Here is a 17,957-nt window from a genome sequence, read left to right as displayed (position 1 = left end):
TTAGCACCGAAGTAGGGTACAGTTAGCTTTGTTTGGTCCGAGGGATGCTGTTTACGTCGGAACAAAGTTTTGGTACCCATACCTACTGGTTGTTGGAATTATATTAATTGTGTTGATTTTTGATTACTGTGGCTTGATGGAGTGCACTAATCGGCTGCAAACCACAAAGACACTGTTAAGTGTTTACTATTTTACAGTCTAAAAAACAACATGGCCTCAGCTACAACAGAGTGGACATTTATCCAGCATTAATTTAGGTAGAAGGACACAGGATACAGATAAATCAATAAGTTGACCAAGGGAATTTTAGTTGAATTCCCATCTCTTGTTGGTAGATGTAGGAACGTGGAATGCGACTGATTGGTTGTGATGTGGTACGGTACATGTGACAACATCACATATCCATAAATGCATTACAGATGTAAAGGTAATTTGTCCTCAAGAAACTTAAAAGTGTGAGTCACATTATCACATCAATGTTTGAGGAAGTCTTTTGTACACTGGAAAATGCCAAGACTAAATCCCAAGTTCAGCATGCATGACCTTCATTTCAACAGTCTTATACAGTGTGACTCATTTCTGCTCTCAGGGTCTGTGAGGTAGATGCATGTCAATTAAAGATGACCCGTCATTTATCACTGTCACTCGAAAACCGCAGAGAACAACAGAGCAGCACTTCCTGCCACCCACATGTGAGCGTTTATGTTCATTTAGGTCAGGGGGCCAAAAAAAAAAAAATCATTACTGCGTGGTAAAAGTGTTACATCGGGGTAAAACGGCAAATCAGCTAGAAAACACAGAATTGATTGTTACATGTTTTTTTTACTGAATACATACAGACTGTACAGGAACTAAATCATTTGGGATTCCCTCATTGACCTGTTTGCAATCAAGCAAAAATGTATTAAAACGCAGTATCGGGCCGTGCAATTCCCACCTCGGCCTTCAGTGAGGTCCGACTTCAATAATTACCTCTCAAAATATCATCATTTAAGTCACCACATTGCCATTGCTGGAGAAATACTATACAGGAACACATTTACGCACTACTGCGTAATGAATCACATCAACAGTGTACAAAACGGGTTATTTTCCGGCGTATTTAAAAATCAATTAAAACGCATCAGCAATTACAACTGTCAAAATTAAAAATGCAAAAAACATACTAAAAGTGAAAAAATACAATGTTTGAACTTACTATTCGACGCCGTATAAGCCAGTGAGTACCTCGTCGTCGGCTGCGCCTGAACAGCAGAGCTTGCTTACGGGGTTGGTCGACATCGTCTCACAAGATGTAGTTTCTTTTTAAGCATCCTTCTTGAAAATGGCCTTGCAAATATATTATTGCACTTGGTGGGCTAATGATGGTGTTTAGTTGAAGATGTCAAGGAAATATTTCGCTTTGTCTGACCATTGACATTTGTAATGATCCTGTTAACTTTGAAGATCATCAGGACTCCTCTTCCTCCTATCCAGGAGATCGCAAAAAGCCGCTGCCTGACCAGGGCTCAGAAAATCTGCAAAGACTCCTCCCACCCCCACCAAGGACTGTTTTCACTGCTGGACTCTAGAAAGAGGTTCCGCAGCCTCCGAAGCAGAACCTCCAGGTTCTGTAACAGCTTCTTCCCTCAAGCCGTAAGACTATTGAACGCATCATAATTAAATTATTCCCTCAACTCCCCCCAAAATGGATTAACACGCTGGAATAAAAAAGACAATATAACATACATCCATAAATGTGGACGCATGTGAAAAAGTGAAATATATTTATCTGTACAGTAATCTATTTATATATATTTATATATATATATATCTGCGATGAGGTGGCGACTTGTCCAGGGTGTACCCCGCCTTCCGCCCGATTGTAGCTGAGATAGGCTCCAGCGCCCCCCGCGACCCCAAAGGGAATAAGCGGTAGAAAATGGATGGATGGATGGATATATATATATATATATATATATATATATATATATATATATATATATATATATATATATATATATATATATATATATATATACATATATATATATATTATATATATTATTTATATATATATATATATATATATATATATATATATATATATTATTTATATATATATATATATATTTATATATGCACCTTATTGCTTTTTTATCCTGCACTATCATGAGCTTATGTAACGAAATGTTGTTCTTATCTGTGCTGTAAAGTTCAAATTTGAATGACAATAAAAAGGAAGTCTAAGTCTAAGTCTACATGTGAATGAAGTGCATACTTAGTCAACAGCCATACATGTCACACTAAGGGTGGCCGTATGAACAATGCCAACACTGTCATAAACATGTGCCATATAGCATACTTGCCAACCTTGAGACCTCCAATTTCAGGAGGTGGGGGGTGGGGGGTGGGGCGGGGTTGGGGCGGGGGCGTGGTTAAGAGGGGAGGAGTATATTTACAGCTAGAATTCACCAAGTCAAGTATTTCATATATATATATATATATATATATATATATATATATATATATATATATATATATATCCCCGCGACCCCGACGGGAATAAGCGGTAGAAAATGGATGGATGGATGGATGGATATATATATATATATATATATATATATATATATATATATATATATATATATATATATATATATATACCGGTATATATATATATATATATATATATATATATATATATATATATATATATATATATATATATATATATATATATATATATATATATATATAAAATAAATACTTGCATTTCAATGTTCATTTATTTACACATATACACACACATTGCACTCATCTACTCATTGTTGAGTTAAGTGTTGAATTGTCCATCCTTGTTCTAGTCTCTGTCACTATCTTTCTAACCATGCTGAACACCCTCTCTGATGATGCATTGCTGTGTGGCATGCACAAAAGTGCTTTCATCAAATGCACTGGATGGCAGTATTGTCCTGTTTAAGAGTGTCACAACATTGCTGTTTACGGCAGACAAACTGCTTTACTGTAGATAAAAACTTGACTGCTGTTGTTGTGTGTTGTTACCGCGCTGGGAGGATGTTAATGAAACTGCCTAACAATAAACTCACATAAGAAACCAAGAACTCGCCCTCCATCATTCTACAGTTATAATGTTTGGGCAGGCACGTTGTTTTTATTGTGGGAAAGCGGACTCAGGTCCGCATGGATTTTCGGGAGAACATTTGTCCCGGGAGGTTTTCGGGAGAGGCGCTGAATTTCGGGAATCTCCCGGAAAATCCGGGAGGGTTGGCAAGTATGCATATAGTGAAACTACACTAAACAACAATGACAAACACATTTCGGGAGAATATTTGCACCGCAACACAACATAAACACAACAAAACAAATTCCCCGCAGCACGACATATATCTGCCACCGTTTTGTTCTCCTTCTCTGCTATCCCGGTCTGGCTACGGCGCAACACCTCCCGCTTCCTGCTAAATTGATACTTGTGAAAGGATACCCACTTTGGAATGACAAGAGCATATCCAATCACAGTGTCGTTAACATCAGGATACTTAGATATGCTACTGTCAACAACTTGTGATCTAATTGGCTATCGTAACTGTCTATCAACTGTATGTGCCCGTTCACTTACAGTGCACGGACGTCAGCATTGTTGTTCTGAAGGCCTCTGGCAGATTTGGTACAGCATGGCAACATAAGCTGGCTGAATTCTGATTGTATACAAACTAAAACTAAAAAACAACAGCACTGGAAGGAGCATAATAAGACACGAAAAGAACATGAATATGTTTAGATATTTAGGGAAAGTAAATAAAAAATTTTTTTTATCTTTAATTATGATCATGATTTCTGGTTATGTTAGGCCAGCAGAGAAGGCCTTGCTGGCCCTGACGGCACACCACTGTTAAAATGCCAATAGCAACACAGCTGTAAGTGTCAACTACCGTATTTTCCGCACTATAAGGCGCACCTAAAAACCACAATTTTTCTCAAAAGCTGACAGTGCGCCTTATAACCCGGTGCGCTTTATTACGATTCATTTTCATAAAGTTTCGGTCTCGCAACTTCGGTAAACAGCCGCCATCTTTTTTCCCGGTAGAACAGGAAGCGCTTCTTCTTCTACGCAAGCAACCGCCAAGGAAAGCACCCGCCCCCATAGAACAGGAAGCGCTTCACCCGCCCCCGGAAGAAGAAGAAAAAACGCGCGGATATCACCGTACGTTTCATTTCCTGTTTACATCTGTAAAGACCACAAAATGGCTCCTACTACGCGACAAGGATCCGGTTCATAAAAAGACGCAATCTCTCCATCCGCACACGGATTACTACCGTATTTCACAGCAACTGATATTCCTGTGAACCGCACTGTGGAACGGGAGCACGTACGGTGAATATTCGCACCACAGGGAATGAGAAGTCATCCTTCACTGTGGTTCTAGCTTGCCATGCTAACTTCCACCCATGGTGATATTCAAAAGGAAGACCTTGCCAAAAGAGACCTTTCCAGCCGGCGTCATCATAAAAGCTAACTCGAAGGGATGGATGGATGAAGAAAAGATGAGCGAGTGGTTAAGGGAAGTTTACGCGAAGAGGCCGGGTGGCTTTTTTCACACAGCTCCGAAAGCGAACACACCTTCACTAAGACGGGCAGATAGCGCCGGTCGACATACGCCAACATCTGCCAGTGGATCGTAAATGCCTGGGCAGATAGTTTCGGTCACAACTGTGGTCCGAGCTTTCCGGAAGGCAGGATTCACAGAACTGCTGCACAACAACAGCGACACTGAATCCGATGACTTCGACGAGGCGGAGCCGGCCATTTTTGGATCCCACGCTTGCGCAACTTTTCAATTCGGACACCGAAGACGAAGAATTCGAAGGATTTACGAATGAAGAATAACTTCAGAAGGTGAGCGCTATGTTTATTTTGTGTGTTGTGACATTAACGTTCGAGCAACATTATGTTGCTATTTATTGCTCTACACCATTTTGAATTTTACTATGTTTGTGATTGCACATTTGCGTACATTTTGGGACAGAGTTGTTAGAACGCTGGTTTTCAATATATTATTAAAGTTTGACTGAACTTTCTGACTGTTTTTTTGACATTCACTTTAGCGCAGCGTTTTTTTGACATTCACTTTAGCGCAGCGTAGGCGCGGCTTATAGTCCGGGGCGGCTTATTGGTGGACAAAATTATGAAATATGTAATTCATAGAAGGTGCGGCTAATAATCCGGTGCGCCTTATAGTGCGGAAAATACGGTAATATTATCTGTAGTCTTTGTGGTGTTTATTTTTTTTTGCATGACAAATTGGCACGTCATTGGTGATTGGCGGGGATGTGAGTCACTTAAAATGTCAGTAGCGATGTCAGCTGTTCACTTGGCATTTTGATGATTCGACTGCGAGGGTGACGAAGGAAGTCCTACTTTGTTGACCGCATTTATAACAACGAAACATCCAAAACCGCAAATAAATATTTAAAATGCAACAACACTGAAACAATCATTTTTGGACAAGCCAGCGCACCCTCCAGGTACAACTTATTTCCCCCATTCAGCCTCTTGGCCACAATATTTGCTTTTTTTTGTGGATAGTCACCAAACAACAGCAAAACATGACAACAAATGGCTAAAATTGTCTAATAAAATATCACTATTCTGCAAAATATTGTCGTAGAAAGCTCGCCTCTCTGCCCTTCTCCGTCACAGTAGCTTGTGCTGCACCATAAGATGATGACCACCAACTCTGCCTTGCATCAAAGCCTCGTCTTCCTGGATCTGCTGTGACGCCCCCTAGCAGCCGAAAGTCTGTATGTGACAGAACAATCATCTCTGCGAGTCCGAAACGTTCGCCAAGTGAAATAAAGTTCCCCATAAGAAACAACGTAAACATGAATAATTGACAAAAGTCCCTATTTTGTATTATAAAATGCATACTACAAGACACTATAATGTGTATATATTCTGTATATGTATCAAAATAACATAACAAGTGAGTAATGGCTCAACGAGCTAACAAACCCCGTTTCCATATGAGTTGCGAAATTGTGTTAGATGTAAATATAAACGGAATACAATGATTTGCAAATCATTTTCAACCCATATGCAGTTGAATATGCTACAAAGACAACATATTTGACGTTCAAACTGATAACACTTTTTTTTTTTTGCAAATAATCTTTAACTTTAGAATTTGATGCCAGCAACATGTGACAAAGAAGTTGGGAAAGGTGGCAATAAATACTGATAAAGTTGAGGAATGCTCATCAAACACTTATTTGGAACATCCCACAGGTGAACAGGCAAATTGGGAACAGGTGGGTGCCATGATTGGGTATAAAAGTAGATTCCATGAAATACTCAGTCATTCACAAACAAGGATGGGGCGAGGGTCACCACTTTGTCAACAAATGCGTGAACAAATTGTTGAACAGTTTAAGAAAAACCTTTCTCATCCAGCTATTGAAAGGAATTTAGGGATTTCACCATCTACGGTCCGTAATATCATCAAAGGGTTCAGAGAATCTGGAGAAATCCCTGCACGTAAGCAGCTAAGCCCATGACCTTCGATCCCTCAGGCTGTACTGCATCAACAAGCGACATCAGTGTGTAAAGGATATCACCACATGGGCTCAGGAACACTTCAGAAACCCACTGTCAGTAACTACAGTTGGTCGCTACATCTGTAAGTGCAAGTTAAAACTCTCCTATGCAAGGCGAAAACCGTTTATCAACAACACCCAGAAATACCGCCGGCTTCGCTGGGCCTGAGCTCATCTAAGATGGACTGATGCAAAGTGGAAAAGTGTTCTGTGGTCTGACGAGTCGACATTTCAAATTGTTTTTGGAAACTGTGGACGTCGTGTCCTCCAGACCAAAGAGGAAAAGAACCATCCGGATTGTTATAGGCGCAAAGTTGAAAAGCCAGCATCTGTGATGGTATGTGGGTGTATTAGTGCCCAAGACATGAGTAACTTACACATCTGTGAAGGCGCCATTAATGCTGAAAGGTACATACAGGTTTTGGAGCAACATATGTTGCCATCCAAGGAACGTTACCATGGACGCCCCTGCTTATTTCAGCAAGAAATGTCAAGCCACGTGTTACATCAACGTGGCTTCATAGTAAAAGAGTGCGGGTACTAGACTGGCCTGCCTGTAGTCCAGACCTGTCTCCCATTGAAAATGTGTGGCGCATTATGAAGCCTAAAATACCACAACGGAGACCCCCGGACTGTTGAACAACTTAAGCTGTACATCAAGCAAGAATGGGAAAGAATTCCACCTGAGAAGCTTAAAAAATGTGTCTCCTCAGTTCCCAAACGTTTACTGAGGGTTGTTAAAAGGAAAGGCCATGTAACACAGTGATGAACATGCCCTTTCCCAACTACTTTGGCACGTGTTGCAGCCATGAAATTCTAAGTTAATTATTATTTGCAAAAAATAAAAAATAAAGTTTAGAGTTTGAACATCAAATATCTTGTCTTTGTAGTGCATTCAATTGAATATGGGTTGAAAATGATTTGCAAATCATTGTATTCCGTTTATATTTACATCTAACACAATTCCCAACTCATATGGAAGCAGGGTTTGTATTTTTTTATTCAAACATCACAACAACAACCAGCATAACTGTCAATGCGTCCGCACACACACAAAAGTACCGTTGGTGCACTTCACAATGTTACCAAACATGTTGCGACAATAAAAAACAAAAAATGAAAATCCCTTTACTGCTCCCTGTGTCCTGGAATATTTATGACTTTTGTTAAACAGTCAGGGAGAGGTAAACAAGCATAGCGTCACCTTCCAGCCACCGCTAGCATTGGCACAAACTAGCAGTGTGAGGCAAGCCCAAATCAGCTTGTGCCCCGATACCGCATCCTCTTTCGCTGTCATAAAGGTCCCATCTGGCTTATTTTTTCAAAAAAGTCTGGTGTTATTGCAATTAAAAAGATTGGTAGAAATTAGAGATGTCCGATAATGGCTTTTTTGCCGATATCCGATATTCCGATATTGTCCAACTCTTAATTACCGATTCCAATATCAACCGATACCGATATATACAGTCGTGCATTTAACACATTATTGTGCCTAATTTTGTTGTGATGCCCCGCTGGATGTATTAAACAATGTAACAAGGTTTTCCAAAATAAATCAACTCAAGTTATGGGAAAAAAAATGCCAACATGGCACTGCCGTATTTATTATTGAAGTCACAAAGTGCATTATTTTTTTTAACATGCCTCAAAACAGCAGCTTGGATATTGGGACATGCTCTCCCTGAGAGAGCATGAGGAGGTTGAGGTGGGTGGGGTTGGGGGGGTAGGGGGTTGAGGTTTGAGGTGGGGGGGGGGGGTAGCGGGGGGTGCATATTGTAGCGTCCCGGAAGAGTTAGTGCTGCAAGGGGTTCTGGGTATTTGTTCTGTTGTGTTTATGTTGTGTTACAGTGTGGCGCATATTTGTAACAGTGTTAAAGTTGTTTATACGGCCACCCTTAGTGTGACCTGTATGGCTGTTGACCAAGTATGCTTGGCATTCACATGTGTGTGTGAAAAGTCATAGATATTATGTGACTGGGCCGGCACGCAAAGGCAGTGCCTTTAAGGTTTACTGGCGCTCTGTACTTCTCCCTGCGTCTGTGTACATAGCGGCGTTTTAAAAAGTCATACATTTTACTTTTTGAAACTGATACCGATAATTTTGAAACTGATACCGATCATTTTTGACATTACATTTTAAAGCATTTATCGGCCGACAATATCGGCAGTCCGATATTATCGGACATCCCTAATTAAAATTTATTTTTTTTATAATTGGTGCAATTGTGTTTTTGTTTTTGCCGTACATGTGAGCCAATCCATGTCCCATTGGCGGCATTGCTAGGCTAGTACTCAGAGCAAAACATAAACAGGATGTGGCGTCAGGGGCGGCCTCTTCAAAATGGTGGTTAACAGGAAGTGTTGTCATCAAAACGGCAGCCTCCATTAAGTATCCATTGGCAAACAAAATTAATAACTAAATAAGCAAATGAATGAAATGACCGTACACAGAGACATTGGTCGCGCATAAGAAATATTTGGGTCCATCTTAACATTTGTAGACCAAAAAGAACGCAAATAGAGGCGTTCGTGAATCGAGGTTCCACTGTTTTACATCATGTATCTAAAACGTTAATGGAGGTTTTGGATTTTTTTTTTTTAACAGGGCTTTGAAAGCAACATGGGTGACTCCTCGCTACAATGTTATCTATATCTTGTGAGCATTTTTCTATCTTTAGAATCCTAAAAATAAAAAAAATATGTGTTCTTGTCTCTCATAAGCAGGGGTCCCCAAACTACGGCCCGCGGGCCGGATCCGGCCCCCCAGCATCAAAAATCCGGCCCACAGGAAGTCCCAAGTAAAACATTTTTTTCATTTATTTTTTTAATCTTTCCTCTCTAATCCATTTTCTACCGCTTGTTACTCTCGGTGTCTCCTAGCCGCTCAGGCAAATCCTATTGTCTAAAAATTAATTTTCCCATCGATAACATGACAATGTTACATGTCAAAACGGATTAAAAAGACAATGTATATGTGTGTATATATATATATATATATATATATATATATATATATATATATATATATATATATATATATATATATATATATATATAAACATATATATATATATATATATATATATATATATATATATATATATATATATATATATATATATATATATATACATATATGCATATATATATATATATATATATATATATATATATATATATATATATATATATATATATATATATATATATATGTACACATATATATATATATATATATATATATATATATATATATATATATATATATATATATATATATATATATATATATATATATACAGCCCGGCCCCCGGCCAAATTTTTTTAACCCAATGCGGCCCACGAGTCAAAAAGTTTGGGGACCCCTGCTCATAAAGATTGTGAATGATAGGCAAAATTAAACAATAAAATGCAATTCCTCTTTAAAGTCTGATTTCAGTCTGTGAGATATTTTGCCAAAGTGTTAATTACAATGGGAGATAACACATCAAACTTTTACTAACCTTTTGCCATACTTTTAAAAATGTACATGTACTGCAAATACGTACTTTTTTTTTACTAAAAATCATTTCAGTAAAACAAACACATTAGTTACCAGGATGGAGTTTAAATACAATAAAAAGTATGTATGTTTTTCAAATAAACGTCTGAAAAAAATTGGGTCGACCTAAATTAAGGGAAAAGAGAAATGTAAATGTGTTGGTCATGTATGATGTCTTTTTGTTATTTTTGTCCGTGATGTGTAATGTCTATTGTTTAAATGTACGGAAGTGAAAATGAATTTCCCCAACGGGGACCAATAAATCTAAATCTAATAGAGATGAATAAATACAAATCAGGAGGTAGCGCCAAACAACTATGAGGTAATTACACAGATATGGTATGGGTAAGCTTTATATATTTGAGCAAATACACTACAGTGCATATGCATTTTGGGGTTATTGGTAGTTTAGTGGTTCACACAGTTGACTTTGCAATGGAATTAGATCACTTCCCACTCAACGCTCACAGACCATTGACCATCTGTGGAGGCCAGTTAGGTGATGCTTTGGTGGTCACTACTGTAAATGACACATTATACTTCACACTCATGAATTTGTATTTGTTTGCATCACCAGACCATAGAATTAATGCTGAGTCACGCTCGATCCCATTGTGGCCCCTCACAAATTGAACAATCTTCCTTTTCGTCGTTCGGCAGGATGTTCTCCTGACATTTCAGTAGCTCATATTGATTGTTTCAGTAGGTCAGTCAGTCGTACCTTTGACCGAAGCTGCTCTCCTTCCTTCGACAGTGCAGAGTGACGACTCTGTGACCTTCACTTCTGACATCCTGACTCACCGTCCACACCACAGGGTTACTGGCTCTGGCCCCCAAGAACGCCACTCCGTCCTTCAGCTTCACCCTGGAAAACACACCAAGTTCACCAAGTTAAAACTAAATGTACTAGTGCAGGTGTGTCAAAGGTACAGCCCGCGGGCCGAATCAGGCCCGCCAACAGGTTTCCTGATGAGATGAGTTTGCTAAGTAATAAAAGTGAGCTGAAATTTTTGAATGAAATAAACTGCTGTTTCTAAATGTGTCCACTGGATGTCGCCAGAGCAATTATTTGTGTACCATACCAGTGTTTTTCAACCACTGTGCTGCGGCGTGAGATACAGTCTGGTGTGCCGTGGGAGACTATGTCATTTCACCTATTTCGGTTAAAAATATTTTTTGCAAACCAGTAATTATAGTCTGCAAATGATGTGTTGTTCTTGAGTGTCGGTGCTGTCTAGCGCTCAGCAGAGCAATCGTGTAATACTCTTCCATATCAGTAGGTGGCAGCCGGTAGCTAATTGCTTTGTAGATGTCCGAAACAGCGGGAGGCAGCGTGAAGGTACAAACCCCATTTCCATATGAGTTGAGAAATTGTGTTAGATGTAAATATAAACGGAATACAATGATTTGCAAATCATTTTCAACCCATATTCAATTGAATGCACGACAAAGACAAGATATTTGATCTTCAAACTCATAAACTTTTTTTTTTTTTTTTGCAAATAATAATTAACTTAGAATTTCATGGCTGCAACACGTGTCAAAGTAGTTGGGAAAGGGCCTGCTCACCACTGTGTTACATGGCCTTTCCTTTTAACAACACTCAGTAAACGTTTGGGAACTGAGGAGACACATTTTTTAAGCTTCTCAGGTGGAATTATTTCCCATTCTTGCTTGATGTACAGCTTAAGTTGTTCAACAGTCCGGGGGTTTCCGTTGTGGTATTTTAGGCTTCATAATGCGCCACACATTTTCAATGGGAGACAGGTCTGGACTACAAGCAGGTCAGTCTAGTACCCGCACTCTTTTACTATGAAGCCACGTTGATGTAACACGTGGCTTGGCATTGTCTTGCAGAAATAAGCAGGCGTGTCCATGGTAACGTTGCTTGGATGGCAACATGTGTTGCTCCAAAACCTGTATGTACCTTTCAGCATTAATGGCGCCTTCACAGATGTGTAAGTTACCCATGTCTTGGGCACTAATACACCCCCGTACCAACACAGATGCTGGCTTTTCAACTTTGCGCCTATAACAATCCGGATGGTTCTTTTCCTCTTTGGTCCGGAGGACACAATGTTCACAGTTTCCAAAAACAATTTGAAATGTGGACTCCTCAGACTACAGAACACTTTTCCACTTTGTATCAGTCCGTCTTAGATGAGCTCAGGCCCAGCGAGGCCGACGGCGTTTCTGGGTGTTGTTGATAAACGGTTTTCGCCTTGCATAGGAGAGTTTTAACTTGCACTTACAGATGTAGCGACCAACTGTAATTACTGACAGTGGGTTTCTGAAGTGTTCCTGAGCCCATGTGGTGATATCCTTTACACACTGATGTTGCTTGTTGATGCAGTACAGCCTGAGGGATCGAAGGTCACGGGCTTAGCTGCTTACGTGCAGTGATTTCTCCAGATTCTCTGAACCCTTAGATGATATTACGGACCGTAGATGGTGAAATCCCTAAATTTCTTGCAATAGCTGGTTGAGAAAGGTTTTTCTTAAACTGTTCAACAATATGCTCATGCATTTGTTGACAAAGTGGTGACCCTCGCCCCATCCTTGTTTGTGAATGACTGAGCATTTCATGGAATCTACTTTTATACCCAATCATGGCACCAACCTGTTCCCAAGTTGCCTGTTCACATGTGGGATGTTCCAAATAAGTGTTTGATGAGCATTCCTCAACTTTATCAGTATTTATTGCCACCTTTCCCAACTTCTTTGTCACGTGTTGCTGGCATCAAATTCTAAAGTTAATGATTATTTGCAAAAAAAAAATGTTTATCAGTTTGAACATCAAATATGTTGTCTTTGTAGCATATTCAACTGAATATGGGTTGAAAATGAGTTGCAAATCATTGTATTCCGTTTATATTTACATCTAACACAATTTCCCAACTCATATGGAAACGGGGTTTGTAAAAAGGTAACTAATGCTTAAACCAAAAATAAACAAAAGGTGAGTGCCCCTAAGAAAAGGCATTGAAGCTTAGGGAAGTCTATGCAGAAGAAACTAAAACTGAGCTGGCTACAAAGTAAACAAAAACAGAATGCTGGACGACAGCAAAGACTTACTGTGGAGCAAAGACGGCGTCCACAAAATACATCCGAAAATGACATGACAATCAACAATGTACCCACAAAGAAGGATAAAAACAACTTAAATATTCTTGATTGCTAAAACAAAGTAGATGCGGGAAATATCGCTCAAAGGAAGACATGGAACTGCTACAGGAAAATACCAAAACAAGAGAAAAAGCCACCAAAATAGTAGCACAAGACAAGAACTAAAACACTACACACAAAAAACAGCAAAAAACTCAAAATAAGTCACGGCGTGATGTGACAGGTCGTGACAGTACACCTACTTTGAGACAAGAGCTGTAGTGATGCATGGTTGGTTATGGTTTAAAGTCATATCCAACAATTGTGACAACGACTTTTTACTGTCAACTGAGTTTCGTTTTTTAATGATTTCTGCTGGTGGTGTGCCTCCGGATTTTTTCAATGAAAAAAATGTGCCTTGGCTCAAAAAAGCTTGAAAAACACTGCCCTACCACACGCATGACTTCAGAGGGGGCCACACTTCTGTGTTTGGACACTACACACTTACGCTGCTTATTAGTGATAATATACAAATTGATCATCTGTGCATTTCGTGTCGTACTTATGACTGGGGACACATTTTCTGGGCGCACATAAAAATTCTGAAATAATACAGTCGCGATCAAAAGTTTCCATACACTTGTAAAAAACAATGTCATGGCTGTCTTGAGTTTCCAATACTTTCTACAACTCTTATTTTTTTGTGATAGAGTGATTGGAGCACATACTTGTTGGTCACAAAAAACATTTATGAAGTTTGGTTCTTTTATGAATTTATTATGGGTCTACTGAAAATGTGAGGAAATCTGCTGGGTCAAAAGTATACATACAGCAATGTTAATATTTGGTTACATGTCCCTTGGCAAGTTTCACTGCAATAAGGCGCTTTTGGTAGCCATCCACAAGCTTCTGGCAAGCTTCTGGTTAAATTTTTGACCACTCCTCTTGACAAAATTGGTGCAGTTCAGCTAAATGTGTTGGTTTTCTGACATGGACTTCAGCATTGTCCACACAGAACTGAGGGAAGGCCATTCTAAAACCTTAATTCTAGCCTGATTTAGACATTCCTTTACCACTTTTGATGTGTGTTTGGGGTCATTGTCCTGATGGAACACCCAACTGTGCCTAAGACCCAACCTCCGGGCTGGTGATTTTAGGTTATCTTGAAGAATTTGGAGGTACTCTTCCTTTTTCATTGTCCCATTTAAAACACCAGTTCCATTGGCAGTAAAACAGTCCCAGAGCATAATACTCCCACCACCATGCTTGACGGTAGGCTTGGTGTTCCTGGGATTAAAGGCCTCACCTTTTCTCCTTCAAACATATTGCTGGGTATTGTGGCCAAACAGCTCAATTTTTGTTTCATCTGACATCACATGGACAAAGATAAGCCCTTCTGGAGGAAAGTTCTGTGGTCAGATGAAACAAAAATCGAGCTGTATGGCCACAGCTGTTTGGGTATTTAACAGTATTGTAAATACAGCGGTATTGCTGTTTTAAAATTGTCACAATAATGCTGTGGCATGTAACAGTATTAAAAGAGAACTTGGAGTAATTTTGTCAGTGTAGTTTTTTTCTGGCGCTATTGAGTGAGCCTGTCTGAGAAGTAAAATACATTTCCCATTATGCTCTGCACAGTGCAGGTGAGCAAATTGAATAACTACTGGAACTTGCTGCACAGTTTAAACCCAGACGCATGGACGCATCTTGGTTTGGCGAACAAAAACGACTAAAGAGAAAAAAAAATATTCTTGCAGCTTCTGATCGGTCTGACGAATGAGTAGAAAAGCTGTTTATTCCTTCTGTCATATTTTTGCATGTGGGAGCACGTACAATATAGTGGTCTTTTTATCTTGTCATCTTTATACAGTATTGTGGTCTTAATAGCGTGACAACATTGCCTGAGAGATTTTGATTTGATCATTTAGATAAAACGGTCTTCTCTGCTGCCTCCTGTGAAACCTTCTCATCGAGTCTGAAGCTCCTCGCCCTTCCTGAAACTCACAATTTTGTCAAGAAAAGGGGAGGTAAGACCTTTACCAGACACTACTTGAAAGAGGGTGCAGAATTCTGCATTACACAGACATAAATCCTCTAAGCGAGGAAGATATTAAGTCAGCAGTTACACATTCAAAAAACATTCATTCCTTAAAAAAAAAGTTGCAGACTGCAGCCAAAAATGATTTCTATTCTTGGATCACATCCATTTTGGACAACATGACTGAAAAAAAATCCCAAATGCTTTTATGAAGCCTTTACTCAATGTAATTACTTTATTCATTTAGAAAAAAGGAAGCTGATAAACAAAAACACTAAAGCCATGATGACGTTGGATAATAATTCTTATCTTATTTTGGACATTTTGGGTTTAAAGAACATTAACAACATATAAATTATCACACAATTACAGTCTGGCATTTTTATGTGACACTGTATAGCAGACAAAGAACAATTTTAAATCAATGGAGCACAAAAAAACTATTCATTTACGGCCAAAAGCTACCACCCACAGCGTAACATGACTTTCGGTTACCTTGTTGTGTAACAATATAACTTTCCATCATATCATTGTTACTTTCTCCTACTTCCAATGTTTCCAATTTCACATTCCACTTGTTTAGACTACTGCCAAAAATGGCAGAATATCTTTCGCGGTCAAAAGATGGAAGAGACAGGTGAGGCAGATATCTGCAACATAAGTAGAATGAAGATAAATACTGAAGACAAATATAATGTACTTTATTTCCCCTGCTATATTTTAATAATTGGAGTCCGTCTTTGCTCCTCTCTTTACTCCTCTCTGAGCTGCCACCTTAACGTGGTAGAGGAATTTGCGTGTCCCAATGATCCTAGGAGCTATGTTGTCCGGGGGCTTCTATGCCCCCTGGTAGGGTCTTCCAAGGCAGACTGGACCTAGGTGAGGGATCAGACAAAGAGCAGCTCGAAGACCTCTATGAAGAACACGAACAAAGAACCCAGATTTCCCTCGCCCAGACGCGGGTCACCGGGGCCCCCCCTTTGGAGCCAGGTCCGGAGGTGGGGCACGATGGCGAGCACCTGTCCCCATGGGGCCCGGCCGGGCACAGCCCGAAGAGGCAATGTGGGTCCCCCCTCCAATGGGCTCACCACCCATAGCAGGGGCCATAGAGGTCGGGTGTAGTGTGAGCTGGGCGGAAGCCGAAGGCAGGGCACTTGGCGGTCCGATCCTCGGCTACATAAGCTAGCTCTTGGGACGTGGAACGTCACCTCGCTGGGGGGGAATGGGGCCTGAGCTAGTGCGTGAAGTGGAGAAGTTCCGGCTAGATGTAGTCGGACTCACTTTGACGCACAGCAAGGGCTCTGGAACCAGTTCTCTTGAGAGGGGCTGGACTCTCTTCCACTCTGGCGTTGCCGGCAGTGAGAGGCGACGGGCTGGGGTGGCAATTCTTGTTTCCCCCCGGCTCAAAGCCTGCACGTTGGAGTTCAACCCAGTGGACGAGAGTGTAGCCTCCCTCCGCCTTCGGGTGGGGGGACGGGTCCTGACTGTTGTTTGCGCTTACGCGCCAAACGGCAGCTCAGAGTACCCACCCTTTTTGGATTCACTCGATGGAGTACTGGAGAGTGCTCCCCCGGGTGATTCCCTCGTTCTACTGGGGGACTTCAACGCTCATGTTGGCAACGACAGTGAAACCTGGAGAGTCGTGATTGGGAAGAATGTCCGCCCGGATCTGAACCCGAGTGGTGTTTTGTTATTGGACTTTTGTGCTCGTCACAGATTGTCAATAATAAACACCATGTTCAAACATAAGGGTGTCCATATGTGCACTTGGCACCAGGACACCCTCGGCCGCAGTTCCATGATCGACTTTGTAGTTGTGTCATCAGATTTGCGGTCTCATGTTTTGGACACTCGGGTGAAGAGAGGGGCGGAGCTTTCTACCGATCACCACCTGGTGGTGAGTTGGCTGCAATGGTGGGGGAGGATGCCGGACAGACCTGGCAGGCCCAAACGCATTGTGAGGGTTTGCTGGGAACGCCTGGCAGAGTCTCCTGTCAGAGAGAGTTTCAATTCCCACCTCCGGAAGAACTTTGAACATGTCACGAGGGAGGCACTGGACATTGAGTCCGAGTGGACGATGTCCCGTGCCTCTATTGTCGAGGCGGCCAATTGGAGCTGTGGCCGCAAGGTGGTTGGTGCCTGTCGTGGCGGTAATCCTAGAACCCGCCGGTGGACACCAGCGGTAAGGGATGCCGTCAAGCTGAAGAAAGAGTCCTATCGGGCTCTTTTGGCTCATAGGACTCCGGAGGCAGCAGACAGGTACCGACAGGCCAAGCGATGTGCGGCTTCAGCGGTTGCGGAGGCAAAAACTCGGACATCGGTGGAGTTCGGGGAAGCCATGGAAAACGACTTCCGGACGGCTTCAAAGCGATTCTGGACCACCATCCGCCGCCTCAGGAAGGGGAAGCAGTGCAATGTCAACACCGTGTATGGTGAGGATGGTGTTCTGCTGACCTCGACTGCGGATGTTGTGGATCGGTGGAGGGAGTACTTCGAAGACCTCCTCAATCCTACCAGCACGTCTTCCTATGAGGAAGCAGGGCCTGGGGTATCTGTGGTGGGCTCTCCTATTTCTGGGGCTGAGGTTGCCGAGGTAGTTAAAAAGCTCCTCGGTGGCAAGGCCCCGGGGGTGGATGAGAGCCGCCCGGAGTTCCTTAAGGCTCTGGATGTTGTGGGGCT

General features: G+C 41.1%; 1 protein-coding gene across 1 annotated transcript in view; it reads right to left on the bottom strand.

Moving 5' to 3' along the window:
• The window catches only part of LOC133574692 (transmembrane protein 132C), a 685,936-nt gene that overhangs the window by 278,116 nt on the left and 389,863 nt on the right, over positions 1–17,957 (bottom strand). Inside the window, exon 4 of the mRNA XM_061926910.1 lies at positions 10,857–11,000. Coding sequence (XP_061782894.1) covers positions 10,857–11,000 — 144 coding nt within the window. The remainder of the gene's footprint in view (positions 1–10,856; positions 11,001–17,957) is intronic.

This window comes from Nerophis lumbriciformis, linkage group LG32 (assembly GCF_033978685.3).
Source record: "Nerophis lumbriciformis linkage group LG32, RoL_Nlum_v2.1, whole genome shotgun sequence".
Lineage (NCBI taxonomy): Eukaryota > Metazoa > Chordata > Actinopteri > Syngnathiformes > Syngnathidae > Nerophis > Nerophis lumbriciformis.
This window is presented reverse-complemented; position numbering and strand designations above follow the sequence as displayed.